General features: G+C 38.0%; 1 protein-coding gene across 5 annotated transcripts in view; it reads left to right on the top strand.

The window, feature by feature from the left end:
• The window catches only part of RNF2 (ring finger protein 2), a 50,044-nt gene that overhangs the window by 29,456 nt on the left and 6,087 nt on the right, over positions 1–14,501 (top strand). For all 5 annotated transcript variants that reach the window (XM_058700621.1, XM_058700620.1, XM_058700623.1 and 2 more), the window contains exons 2-4: positions 6,564–6,652; positions 11,567–11,727; positions 12,352–12,567. In XM_058700621.1, coding sequence (XP_058556604.1) covers positions 6,566–6,652; positions 11,567–11,727; positions 12,352–12,567 — 464 coding nt within the window. In that variant the 5' untranslated portion in view covers positions 6,564–6,565. The remainder of the gene's footprint in view (positions 1–6,563; positions 6,653–11,566; positions 11,728–12,351; positions 12,568–14,501) is intronic.

The raw sequence follows: 14,501 nt of genomic DNA, 5'->3' as shown, positions 1-14,501 counted from the left end.
GAAGCAGGACAGCATGTCTATTCTTTTGAAAGTCCTTCCTCGATCCCCCATCTTGAAAAGCCCAGGATCCTTTTTTGAATCTTTTATATAGCACTTAAGAATTATTAACTTATTTTATGCATGTTTGTTCTGCTTATTGTTGGTATTCATAGCAGCTTGTACAGTGCATGAGGTGCAATAGATAAATCAATATTTGAATGAGTGAATGAATGATTTGTAATCTTATGAAAGGATTAGGGCAGGGAGAGAGACCTACGCAGATACATAGTCCTGTTCTTAGTTAGATGAATTTGGGTAGAAATACTTAAGGAGAATTGATAATCTGTAAATTAAAATTATTTGAAAACTATCCTAGCCCTGTATAGCCCCCTGGAAAGCTTTTGTATAGGTCAGGAGTATATATACATACTCCAATTTGAAGATGCCTGGTTAAGTCATGTAAGATCAGCTTCAGTAAGCAGTAATTCTTTACTGTTATATATCATTTAAGATTCATTTTTTCCTTTCTAAACATCTTCACTTATTTAACTTCTATTAAAAAGCAGGTTCATTTCTAGGTGTAGGAGAAAGTATTAAGATATATTAAGTCAATGGAGCAGAGATGTAAGCAACTGTAATGCAACACAAGTCTAAAGCGCAGGACGTACTTTGTTTGTTTTTTTTTTTATTTTAGTAAGTAACCATTTCCATTGGCTTCTTTCAGGAATTTTTTTCTTTATCTTTGAATTTCTGTAGTATGAAAATGATATGTCATGGTGTAGTTCTTTTGGCATTTATTCTGCTTGGTGTTCTCTGAGCTTCCTGGATCTGTGATTTGGTGTCTGACATTAATTTGGGGAAATTCTCAGTCATTATTGTTTCAATTATTTCTTCTATTCCTTTCTTTCTTTTTTCTCCTCCTGATAGTCCCTTTACATGTATATCACATCTTTTGAAGTTAACCCACAGTCCTTGGATATTCTCTTCTGGGATTTTGTTGTTGTTGTTTTTTCTTTGTTCTTTTTCAGTCTTTGAGGATTCTGTTGATCTGTCATCCTCTAGCTCAGAGTTCTTGCTGGAGGCATATCCAGGCTACCAATAAGCCCATCAAAAACGTTCTTCATGTCTATAACAGTGTTTTGATCTCTAGCATTTCTTACTGGTTTTTTTCCTTAGGATTTCCATCTCTTCTGTTTACATTGCCCATATGTTCTTGTATGCTATCTATTTTACTCATTAAGAGCCCTTCACGTAGTAATCATAGTAGTTTTACATTCCTGATGTGATAATTCCAGTACTGTTTTGCCATGTCTGGTTCTTATGCTTGCTTTGTCTCTTCAAATTGTGTTTTTTGCCTTTTGGTATGACTTAGAATTTTTTTCTAGATAGTCAGACATGGTGTACTGGGTACAAGGAACTGCTGTAAATAGGCCTTCAGTTATGTGGTGGTGAGATGTAGAGGGAGATGAAGGGCTTTACAGTCTTGTAGTCTCAGTCTTTTAGTGAGACTAATACTTTGGACTGTGAACTTTACCACTAGTTCTCAGTTTATTTCCTCTTCCCTCAGGTGGAACAGGATGCCTAGAATGGGCTGGGATTGGGTATTGTCCTTCCCAATCAGTCAGGTTCTGATAATATCCTAGCATGGTAGGTTCTGAATAACTCGTTTTCCCTGAGGGCGGGCCTTGTTAAGAACAGACTTCTCTGGCAAGCATAAAGGGATTTTTACTGTTTACTGTGGGAATCTGGTGAAGCTTCTGGAGGTAAATTTCATATTTTGGAGCTACCTCTATGACTGGGTCTGCCTGGAGTTTTCAACTATCAGACTTAGCTGCACTGAGTCTCTAGCAATTTAATTGTAATTCAGATTTAACTTTCTGACACTGGATCCTGTTGGAGTTTCCACTCCCGAGTTGCTCTGGTAAGCTGAGATTTCCTATATACTCTGTCTTTTCACTCTTGGGGACTGTGGTTTACCTTGCGTCCTCCCCTTGCTATGGGTCCAAGAAAAGTTGTTGATTTTTTTAGTCTTTTCAATTTTTTACTTGCTAGGGCAAAGTGGTGACTAACATGTGGAACTGGAAACTGGAAGTCTAACCTTTTTCTTGTTTTAAAAAATATAAACTTACTAAATCTTTCTGTGTAGATGCACAGGAATTTTTCATCTTTTGCATATTCTGCTCTTTGTGGGTAGTCACTCTTGAAGGTGCTGTGTTTAAAAGCTTTTGAAACCACATTGAGCCTCTGTGAAAGGATTGCATGATCTGCCTGCCATAAATGTGAACATGTGCAAAGTCAGCATGGAAGTGCCAGGTATTTGTAGTCTCTAAAAGAACATCTAAATATTGTGTTGATATTTCTTCCCCATTGGTTAGTGATGCTGCAAGCTTTCAAAATCTGCCTGTAACTAGGTCTTTTATCAGATTGAGTTTCTGTTTTTGCCAAGTTATCTTGTCGTAGCTAATAATAACTTTTCATTTGTATATTCTCTTCACAAAAGTGAGAGCCTACTTTGTGCAGGAAACATTTCTGTTTTGTTGGGGAATCTCTTATTCAGAAGTATAATTTAGGTGTGATAATTGGGGGTTGGGCCAGGTAGACCTAGATCTTTTTCTGTTGTCCTGCAAGGATCATCAGGCAGTAGTCTAGGTAGCACATTCCTGTTGCTGGAAAGAATCTCTAAGATTATTTTTTCTGACACCTCGTTTCTCATCTTCACTGGCTTAATCTCTGTGCTCTGTCTTTCCAGTTTATAATTACTCCTAGGTGATCCATTCTTATTTACTCTATGTATTAGTAGTATCTGAACATGGATAATTCCCAAATAATGTTCATTAAAATCACAATTCATTCTCATCTGAAAAACAAAAACTAAGTATATTTCATATTCTTGGCTTGGGCAAGGGAGAACATCAAGACAAAAATGCAGCTTCTCACCAAATGAAAGTAAAAGAAGGGTTATATGTGTTTTGGGGGAAGGGTAGAGACTTTAGATTAAATTTAAATGACACAGTATATTGACCTAAAGCAAGAGGAGCTAATTCTCTAGAGCTTATCCGTTCAGTGACTGCCAAAAGTGGAGATTTGAGCTTCCTGTTATACATATGGATCGTGTCCTTCAGACCATGTATATGTATATGCTTCCTCTGTGTGTGTCAATTGTATCTCGAGGCCCCCGAAAATGGAATTTTTAATTCTTAGATCCCTGTTGGCCCTTCTTGGCCAGGTGACAGGAGAGGCCACTAAATATAACTCAGATCTACAGCGCTGATAAGTTCTTAAGAATTGAGATGGTGGTTTTGATGATCACGATTGTATCCTTTTTTTGGTCTCAGGTTTACTTGCTGCATTATCTGGTAAGATAGCATCCCTGCAGTAGCATTTAAGACCCTAGATACCAGAGAGAACATATGCTGTGTAATACAGATAGATATACGCAGAGAGACCGGAAAACTTTTCAAGGCCATGGAGATCCTAGTTTTTCCAAATACCAGGAAATTCTGCAACTACAACTAACTTGTGAATTACTTCCTGAATCTTGCTTGCCAAAGAAATACAAATATCTAAATCAGATACAATTTGGTTATATGGAGGAGAACTGCTATCTCTACAACTGAGCTTTCAGCAGAAGGCTTTTATTTTTTTTGATGGTTCCCGTTAATTTGCTGGGAGAACTTTGGCCCTAGGTTAGCAGTTACAGGTTGGGAGATGGGATTAGGATTTGGAATTCTTAGAAATTCCTCCTGAGTAATTTTAGTTTTCTGAGACATTCATTATGTTGTAGTAGGATTTATGGTAGAGATAATGGCACATATATCTACAAGGAAACAAAAGGCTCAAGGAACGTTTGCTTGTTTGGGAGCCCACCAATTCTGGTAAATAAAATAAGTGAGAATACTGGAGGTAGACTGAGTGGGCAGCCTTGAAATAGTAAACAAAAGTCACAGCTTGCTCATATGAGAGGTTTGAACATAATTTATTTCAAATTTTTGCTTGGGCAAGGGAGAAACTTCATGTGGAGTGTGGTTTTTTGTTAAAAAGAGACAGGTATGTAGAATTTTAGTGGTTAAATATAGTTTAAATTTCGATTAAGTGCTTTTGCTTCTTAAAGCAAAGTGGAGCTAATTGCCGATTGGGTGAGTTCTTGATAGCTGTTTAAATGGTATTTGCTGGAAGTGGGAAGTTCAGCTTCCTGGATACAAATAGGTCATGTCCTTCATTGTCTGCATGCCAATATAGAATATATGATTTAAATATGCAGGTTGTGTCTTCAAGCAGGTGTGGGATTTTTCTGTCTAATGAACCACTCTACCTCAGTGAGCCATAAATAACTGCAACTCAGTATTTGTAGCCATTCCACTTATCTTGTTCTCTTCTTTTTTCTTTTAATTTTATTTATTAAAATTTATTTATTTTAATAAGTTTTATTTATTGAAATTTATTTGCTTTAATAAACTTTATTAAAATTGAGAGAGAGAGAGAATCCCAAGCAAGCTCTGCAACGCAGAGCTTGAACTCACAAACCAGGAGATCATGACCTGAGCCGAAATCAAGAGTCACTTGACGGGGGCGCCTGGGTGGCGCAGTCGGTTAAGCGTCCGACTTCAGCCAGGTCACGATCTCGCGGTCTGTGAGTTCGAGCCCCGCATCAGGCTCTGGGCTGATGGCTCGGAGCCTGGAGCCTGTTTCCGATTCTGTGTGTCCCTCTCTCTCTGCCCCTCCCCCGTTCATGCTCTGTCTCTCTCTGTCCCAAAAATAAATTTAAAAAAAAAAAACGTTGAAAAAAAAATTTTTTTTATTTTTTAAAAAAAATTTTTTTTTTTTCAACTTTTTTTTTTTTTTATTTATTTTTGGGACAGAGAGAGACAGAGCATGAACGGGGGAGGGTCAAAGAGAGAGGGAGACACAGAATCGGAAACAGGCTCCAGGCTCCGAGCCATCAGCCCAGAGCCTGATGCGGGGCTCGAACTCACGGACCGCGAGATCGTGACCTGGCTGAAGTCGGACGCTTAACCGACTGTGCCACCCAGGCGCCCCAAAAAAATTTTTTTTAAAAAAGAGTCACTTGACTGACTGAGCCACGCAGGCATCCACACATTCCTTCTGTGTTCTCCATCTCCTTAAAGGATAGTTGTTTTCCCAAAGTCATATTGGATCCTCCTCTCTTACATCAATGTCGAATGTATCACTAAGTCTATCTAATTTTGTCTCTATGTCCATGCTTAACTGCTTTGGTTCAGATAGTTAACCAGGTTTTTGAAACAGAGTCCTCACTTTTCTTACTGCTAATTGCTCTTTGTTCCTCTACCTTCTGCAACTATTATTGAGTTTCTGTGAAACTATTTGATTGCATCACTCATTTGAAACTTCCGATAGCTCCTGAGTACAGGCGTATTCTGTTTTCATGCCTGTCTTCATACATGGTGTTCTATTTTGTCCGGAACCCTCTTTCTTTTCTATTCCCATCTTGGTGTAGTAATCTCTTATTTTTTAAAGCTTACTCCATCTCTGCTGAAGCCTTCCCTTACTCCTCAAATTCCTTGATTCTTTTCTGAAATTCCATATTGTTTTTTTGATTCTGCTGCTTAGAATTTATCTTGTCAGATTGTAGTTTACTTATTTACATGATTTCCTTCTTTTTAGGCTGTGAATTCTGAGGCAAGGACGTAGAGCAGTTCAGGTTGGCTAATAATAGATACCTACTAAAAATGTTAATGCCTGGAGCCCCTTCTTTTGCCTGTTTTGGAGAGGAGTTAGTTTTCTAAGACCATCTTCCTCAGATGTATCCTAGATCCCATTCCCCTACTCAAAGACAAGCACAGAAATTGGCCTTAACGTTAAGTTTATTCGTAACCAGAGGAGAGAGGCAGAATTAATGTCAAGGTGGTGAGGAGACCTTGAAATAATGCAAATGGTGAGCAGTAGGAGGAACTAGAATATTTAGCCAAAAGGAAAGAAAAATCAGGTGGGATATGATAACAGTACCCAAATATTTGAAAGGCTGTCATGTAGAAAAATTATTAGTCTTAATCATTGTGTCTCCAGAGGGCAGCTATAGAATGAATAGGTAGCATTTTAAGGCTCAGCGTTAGGAAGAGCTTTCTGAACATTATAAGCTGACTTACTATATCAGGTAGAGGATTTTTCATGAGTGGAACTGTGAAAGTAGAGGCAGAATGAGCACGAGTTTAAAGTACTATAAAGTAGATTTTGCTGTGTCGGGCAAGAATTGACCATGCTGAAGACTATTACATTTTCTTTATTCAGTTCTAAATCATAGAACTAAATGTTTAGAAACTTAGTTATTGTTTAGGATTAAGAGAGTTTTCTGTACATTCAGTAATAATTTTAAGCTTTTTATGCCACCTGTAGAGCATTTAGAGTTCAGTGTAGTCTCTTGCTCTCAAGTAGCTTGTATTTTTAAATGAAAAGATTCTTGAGCTTTTCTTCTTTTTAATTTTTGAGGAGCCAGTGTGTAATTTCTATTTTGATTATTCTTAGGATTCACAATTCCAAAAAATCAGTTTTGAGATTTACTTCCCCTTCAGATACTGAAATTGTTTTTCTTTCCTTTTTATTCCTAGCAATGTCTCAGGCTGTGCAGACAAACGGAACTCAACCATTAAGCAAAACATGGGAACTCAGTTTATATGAATTACAACGAACACCTCAGGTAATGTAGACTAAGGTAACTAGGGGGAAATATGACACATCTGTAAACTGGTATACATTTTTAGAAAATGAATACTTAAAAGAACATAACGGTAATAATGAATTTATATGCAAGCAGTTGACTTGGGTATGTTTGGTTTACACTTCATTCATTGATTAAACAAATAATTCAAGTGCATAGTCTGTACCAGGTCCTAAGCTAGGCACTAGGTGAAGTGGTGAATAAAATAGTTGTGGCACCAGCTTATGGAGTTTATAGACATTAAACAAATATCCATAGAATTGTACATTTTAGAAGTTGTGTAAATGGGGAAAGTCCTCAGTGAGGTAACAGATAATCATGGGAGGGGGATCAAGGAGGTGAAGATGGGGGGCACCTGGCTGGCTCAGTCAGTAGAGCGTGTGACTCTTGATCTCTAGGTTGTGGGTTCGAGCCCCATGTTGGGTGTAGAGATTACTTAAAAATAAAATCTTTTTTTTTTTTTTTTAATTTATTTATTTATTTTTTAATATATGAAATTTACTGTCAAATTGGTTTCCATACAACACCCAGTGCTCATCCCAAAAGGTGCCCTCCTCAATACCCATCACCCACCCTGCCCTCCCTCCCACCCCCCATCAACCCTCAGTTTGTTCTCAGTTTTTAACAGTCTCTTATGCTTTGGCTCTCTCCCACTCTAACCTCTTTTTTTTTTTTTTTCCTTCCCCTCCCCCATGGGTTTCTGTTACGTTTCTCAGGATCCACATAAGAGTGAAACCATATGATATCTGTCTTTCTCTGTATGGCTTATTTCACTTAGCATCACACTCTCCAGTTCCATCCACGTTGCTACAAAAGGCCATATTTCATTCTTTCTCATTGCCACGTAGTATTCCATTGTGTATATAAACCACAATTTCTTTATCCATTCATCAGTTGATGGACATTTAGGCTCTTTCCATAATTTGGCGATTGTTGAGAGTGCTGCTATAAACATTGGGGTACAAGTGCCCCTATGCATCAGTACTCCTGTATCCCTTGGATAAATTCCTAGCAGTGCTATTGCTGGGTCATAGGGTAGGTCTATTTTTAATTTTCTGAGGAACCTCCACACTGCTTTCCAGAGCGGCTGCACCAATTTGCATTCCCACCAACAGTGCAAGAGGGTTCCCGTCTCTCCACATCCTCTCCAGCATCTATAGTCTCCTGATTTCTTCATTTTGGCCACTCTGACTGGCGTGAGGTGGTATCTGAGTGTGGTTTTGATTTGTATTTCCCTGATGAGGAGCGACGTTGAACATCTTTTCATGTGCCTGTTGGCCATCCGGATGTCTTCTTTAGAGAAGTGTCTATTCATGTTTTCTGCCCATTTCTTCACTGGGTTATTTGTTTTTCGGGTGTGGAGTTTGATGAGCTCTTTATAGATTTTGGATACTAGCCCTTTGTCCGATGTGTCATTTGCAAATATCTTTTCCCATTCCGAAAAATAAAATCTTTAAAAAAAAGGTGAATAGGGGAAAGACTGGGGGGGGGGTTCCAGGTTTGAAGGAGATAAACATACTTAAAATTGAACTCATTTTGAAATGCCTGTAAGGCAGGCATAGATGCTAACTAGGAGTCTGGCCTAACTGTAAGATTTCGGGTGTGGTCAGCAAATTTTAAGCAGTGAGAATGGATAAGATAATCTGGAAACCTGGAGAGAGATGATCAGAAGGGCCCCAGAACTTCATCCAGGGGAGATTCAACATTTAGAAACGAAGTAATGGAAAAGAACCCAGCAAAGGAAACTGAAAGAAACAGCCAAAGTAAAGAAAAATAGGAGAAAAATAGGGGATCAAAATCTAAGAGGAGTTGTGTCAAGAAGGAGGATGTAGCTACTGTGTTCAGTACTACCTAGAGGATGGGTAAAATGAGGATTACAAAAGTGTACTTTGAATGTGGCAATGTATACTTCATGACCTTGACAGGAGTAAGTTCACTTAAATAGATTGTACTGTGTTGAAGGGGAAAAAAGTGAAAATATATAGGCAATTTTTCAGAGAAGTTTGGCTGTGCAGAGAAGCAAAGAAGTGGAGTAAAAACTGGAGGGGAACATGGAACTGGGAAGTTTAAAATTTTGTTTTGTTTATAAGATGGGAGATAGAGGTGTACCAATGATATCCCCCCCGCTGCCCCGGCTCCACACTGCTGTAAGGTATATCATTCATATTTCACTATAGATAGTAACCCCATGCAGATGCTACTCTAGGCTGGTTTAGTGGAAGCCTGAGAGCTTCTCATGCTGAAGTCTGAGAGCAAATAAAATAATCAAAAGAATATACTTGAAAAGGTAGGAAGGAATGTCCCTTTGATAGAAAGAGGCATGTTTTCTCCTTTTAGCAAGAAAGATGATGATGATTTAAAAAGATGTCGTAGAGGAGTGCTTGGGTGGCTCAGTCAGTTAAGCCTCTGACTTCAGCTCAGGTCATGATCTCACAGTTCTTGAGTTTGAGCCCCGCATTGGGCTGTGTGCTGACAGCTCAGAGCCTAGAGCATGCTTCGGATTCTTTGTCTCTCTCTGCCCCTCCCATGCTCGTTCATTCGTTCATTCATTCATTCTCTCTCTCTCTCTCTCAAAATAAATAAACATTAAAAATAATTTAAAAAGAAAGATGTCACAGAGAGAAAATGAGAGAGCTCTCAATGAAATTTGAGGTAAGATAAGCTTTTCAGTGTTCAGGTGTAGGAAGTTCTGCAGATAGAAGAAAAGGTATAAGACCACATAGAAAAAACAAGTTTGTTACAAGAGAATTGCTGAGCTGTGTTGAACACCCATTTGAAACGTGAAATTTAGTGATACTAGTCTGGTTGTATGATTCCCCCCTTTTTTCCCACAGTGCTACACACCTGCACTGGTACAGACATGGAGAACATGGGTGGTTGAGTACAGGGCTGGGATTTTACTAGGCAAGTTCTGAGGAGGAAGAGGACAAACTTGGTTACTAGCTGAGTCAGCATACTTGGAGTGATGTTTCTTCATCAGAAGTTTGTGTGTGTATTAAATTAAGTAAAAGAAAATACTGAAAGTGCTATAGAGAGGTTGAAACATACTAAGACACTCAAAAATAGTGGTAGTTACTGTAAATGCATTTTACTTGAGTCCTTTATGGACAATATCTCTAGTTTTTGTTTTTCCTTGTAGGGTCATCATTCTTTGGCCCTGTAGAGAAAACATATGTATGGAGAACTAGTGGAAACAAAGTGTCAATAACATAGAAAGCTCTTTATTTCTTTCTGACCTTCCTCTTCAGTAGCCACCTACTGGATATCTTTCCTCAGTCCATAGGAGTGCCTGGTTGTGACTTTAGAGCTAGGTAAATTTGTACTCAGTGCCACCTTGTGGGAAGGGTGGGTAGTGGTGGTGGTGATGAAGAAAGAAGTCACTGATGTCTCTGCAGCTGGGAGATGTGTTCTGGAATTCTACATTGGACCTCCAAATGCATTTTTGCATTGGAACATTTTTACACGTGACAGTTAGAAATACTAGTACCGGTACTATGGATTAAATTAGTTTGTAGATTAACCTGAGAACCTGAGCACTTTGTATAAAACTACTTTTATGGATCAAGACTTAAGGTTCAAGAAGTGACTTAAAATTTTTTTTTAATGTTTATTTATTTTTGAGAGAAAGAGCATGAGCAGGGGAGGAGCAGAGAGAGAGGGAGACACAGAATCTGAAGCAGGCTCCAGGCTCTGAGCTGTCAGCACAGAGCCTGACGCACAGCTCCAACTCATGAACTGTGAGATCATGACCTGAGCCGAAGTTGGATGCTTAACTGACTGAGCCACCCAGGCGCCCCTCAAGAAGTGATTTTAAAATCTATAGACCACTTGGGGCGCCTGGGTGGCTTGGTTGGTTAAGCGTCCGACTTCGGCTCAGGTCATGATCTCACGGTCCGTGAGTTCGAGCCCCGCGTCGGGCTCTGTGCTGATCGCTCAGAGCCTGGAGCCTGTTTCAGATTCTGTGTCTCCCTCTCTCTCTCTGCCCCTCCCCTGTTCATGCTCTGTCTCTCTCTGTCTCAAAAAAAGAAAATAAATAAATAAAAATTAAAAAAAAATAAAATCTATAGACCACTTTAAAATTAAGCAGGGATCAATAATAAAGGGCAAAACTATGATTCAAGAATATATCAACAGATACAACAAAATATTTAGTCTTAAAAAGTTTAGAACTAAGCCAGTCACAATTCCACTTATAGGAGGTATTTAAAGTAGCCAAATTTCATAAAAACAGAAAGTAGAATGGTGGTTGCCAAAAGCTGAGGGGAGGAGAAGGAAATGAGTTGTTTAATGGGTACAGAATTTCAGTTTTAGAAGATGGAAAGGATTCTGGAAATTGGTTATACAATAATGTGAATGTACTTACACATTACTGTGAACATGTATATAAATTAGAGAATGTTTGTATTGGAATCTTAAAATCTTTTAATGGATGGTGTGAAATAATGTAGTTTGTTAACAGAATGGTGCAATTTGTGAAGATAGAAGGATTAAATTTTATTTAGCCTTAGCTTCCTCATTTTGCAGGTAACAAAACAATGTTAAATTATTTAGAGTCACATTAATAGGTCTAGAACTGGAACCGAAGGCATCTGATTCCAAATTCAATGCTTTTTTTGTTAGGCCAAGATGATTTACCATTACTTATCTTTTAAACACATTAATATATTATTTTTAGCCATTAAAATAAGAGCATTGATATTATAACAGTGGTGGGGAGTTGAGGGGATTTGGGGGGAAATTGTGGTAAAACAAGGTTGGCTGTGAGTTGACAGTGGTGGTAGCCGGGTCATGGGTATATAAATGTTCATTTTGGTCATATTTAGTGCTTTTGCATGTTTGAACTTGTCCATAATAAAATAGGTAGCATTTAATTTTAAAGTGACTCTTCTACAGGAGGCAATAACAGATGGCTTGGAAATTGTGGTTTCACCCCGAAGTCTACACAGTGAATTAATGTGCCCAATTTGTTTGGATATGTTGAAGAACACCATGACTACAAAGGAGTGTTTACATCGTTTTTGTGCAGACTGCATTATCACAGCCCTCAGAAGTGGGTACGTTGAAATGAGTTATACTAGGTACTTAAATTATACCAGGATGGTGCTTTATGGGTATTGAGAAATACATTCTCTAATAGGTATTCATTTGAGAACTAGAAATTCTTCTAAAGTCGAAGTTTTAATTATTGGAGAATCTTTGTTTTGAAACAGTTGATTTTACACAATTTTAAAAGCTTTATAAAAGCATGAGTATTTGTTTTGAGGAAATTACAAAGCATGAAACCATGGTTTTTCTACTTTTGAATTATATAAAATAATATCCTTATGAATGCTATTTTAATAAAAGGATTGATACATAAATTAATATGTATTAGTGGGTAGCTTTTCCTTGTGGCATGGATATCGGGGAATTTATATTAACAAGAAATAGATTTTTATTTCTAAGATGATTGTATATAAATTATCATTGGGGAGTATTCACATTTTTCTTTGTTAACAAGTTCTGTTGAATGTCTCAAGTTTCCAAAATCTTGCTTACCCACAAAGAAATTCAGGTTAAATTTCTGTGACTTAATAAAGGTATTGGAATAAACATAACTATCCAGAAATTGGATATTTTTGTCGTTAGCCCAAAGATACTGACATTGCTTACATTTTCTTTCCCCTCTTTTTATTTAGCAATAAAGAATGCCCTACCTGTCGGAAAAAGCTAGTTTCTAAAAGATCACTAAGGCCAGACCCAAACTTTGATGCACTCATCAGCAAAATTTATCCAAGTCGTGATGAGTATGAAGCTCATCAAGAGAGGGTATTAGCCAGGATCAACAAGCACAATAACCAGCAAGCACTCAGTCACAGCATTGAGGAAGGACTGAAGATACAGGCCATGAACAGGTATATGGAAAAGGAAGCCAGAGATGGTGGCCGTTTTTCTGAATACTTTTATTAAAATATTGAATTTACTTAACAGCCTCCACTTTGGAAAAGATAAAATACAATTGTAAATAGTGGTTCTGCATGGTTACCTTTCCATGTAATATAATATACACTTTCATTTGTAATAGCGTATTCCATTCTATTCTCTCTTGTATCCACTTCTCCCTCCACTTACCATTCCTTTTCTCCTCTTATTTCTATAGCACAACTGCTTAAAAAGTTGTCTGTGTTCATGGTCTCCAGTTCTTCTTGCATTCTATTCTGAACCCCCTGTAGTCAGACTTTTATCACACCCTCCCCTACCCCCGTATCCCCTCATCAAATTTTCCAGTGACCTCCACATTGCAAAATCTAATTGCTGATTCTCAGACCTCATTTTTCCATCTTATTTAACAGTATTTGACACAGTAAATTTCCTTTTGAATAGTTTTCTTCACCTGGCTTCTGGGAGACGATAATCTCCTGGTTCCTTTTGTATGAATTAGCTATTCCTTAACTCAAATTTAACATGTCCAATACTGAACTTTTAATTTTTTTAAGTTTATTTATTTATTTTGAGAGAGAGGAAGAGAGAGAGTCCTAAGCAGTCTTTGTGCTGTCAGTGCAGAGCCCTCATGTAGGGCTTGAACTCATGAGCTATGGGGTCATGACCTGAGCGAAAATCAAGAGTTGGACGCTTAACTGACTGAGCCACCGAGGCCCCCCATACTGAACTTTTTATTCATACCCCCTACTTTTCTTCATTCTTGATCATTTCAGTTGATGGCAACCTTGTCATTCCACTTGCTTTAGCCAAAAACTTTGGGAGTCAGCCTTAACATTTCTCTTTTCTTTTTTTCTCACGTTGTGCATTTCAGTCTGTGAACAGACTGAAAGTTAAGTCTTAACTTTTTCCATAATGTATCCAAATTGGTCTAGGCCACTACCATCTTTCATTTGAGTATTAAAATAGCCTCCTAATTGGTCTTTCTACTTTCCCTGCTTATCTTTACAAAGTCCATTCTCAGCACAGCAGCCAGAGTGATTCTGTTAAATTGAAAGTCAGATCATGGTTTTCCTTTGCTCTGAAGTCTCTAATATCTATATTGTATTCACTTTCAGGCTAAAAGACCATGATGATGGCTTCTGACACCCTGCATTATTTGGATACTTTCTTACCCTCATTTTTGTTTCCTGACCCTTTTTTTTTAATTTTAAATATAACTTATTGTCAAATTGCTAACATACAGTGTGTAAAGTGTGCTCCTGGTGTTTGGGGTAGATTCCTGTGGTTCATCTCTTTAAATACAACACCCAGTCGTCATCCCAACAAGTGCCCTCCTCAATGCCCATCACCCCCCGCCCCCCATCAACCTCAGTTTGTTCTCTGTATTTAAGAGTCTCTTAATGGTTTGCCTGCCTCCCTCTCTGTTTGTAACTGTTTTTTTTCCCCCTTCCTTTCCTCCATGGTCCTTTCTGATACTTTCTCATATATTTAGGCCTCAGTGGGAGTCCTCATTTTCCAAAGTAGGAGATGCCAATAAAGCCCTGTCCCAGTCTGATGTTTCTTACCTAGGTTAAACTTCAGAATCACGGAAAGTTTTAAAATTCTAGGGCCTCTGGTACCATCCCAAACGAAGTAAATCAGAATTTTTGATTGAGGTTCAAGCATAGCTATTTTTAAAGTTTTAGAAGTCGTTCTGAAGAAGATGTGCTGCATTCTAACTGTATTAAACTGGCCTATAGCTCTGATTAACAAAGTAAAATAAAATGCTGAATGCATATATTTTATTTTATTTTATTTTTTTTTAATTTTTTTTTTAACGTTTATTTATTTTTCAGACAGAGAGAGACAGAGCATGAACGGGGGAGGGGCAGAGAGAAGGAGACACAGAATCTGAAACAGGCTTCAG

Source organism: Neofelis nebulosa, chromosome 15, assembly GCF_028018385.1.
Source record: "Neofelis nebulosa isolate mNeoNeb1 chromosome 15, mNeoNeb1.pri, whole genome shotgun sequence".
Lineage (NCBI taxonomy): Eukaryota > Metazoa > Chordata > Mammalia > Carnivora > Felidae > Neofelis > Neofelis nebulosa.
Note: the sequence above shows the minus strand (reverse complement) of the source record. Positions and strands in the feature narration are given on the sequence as shown.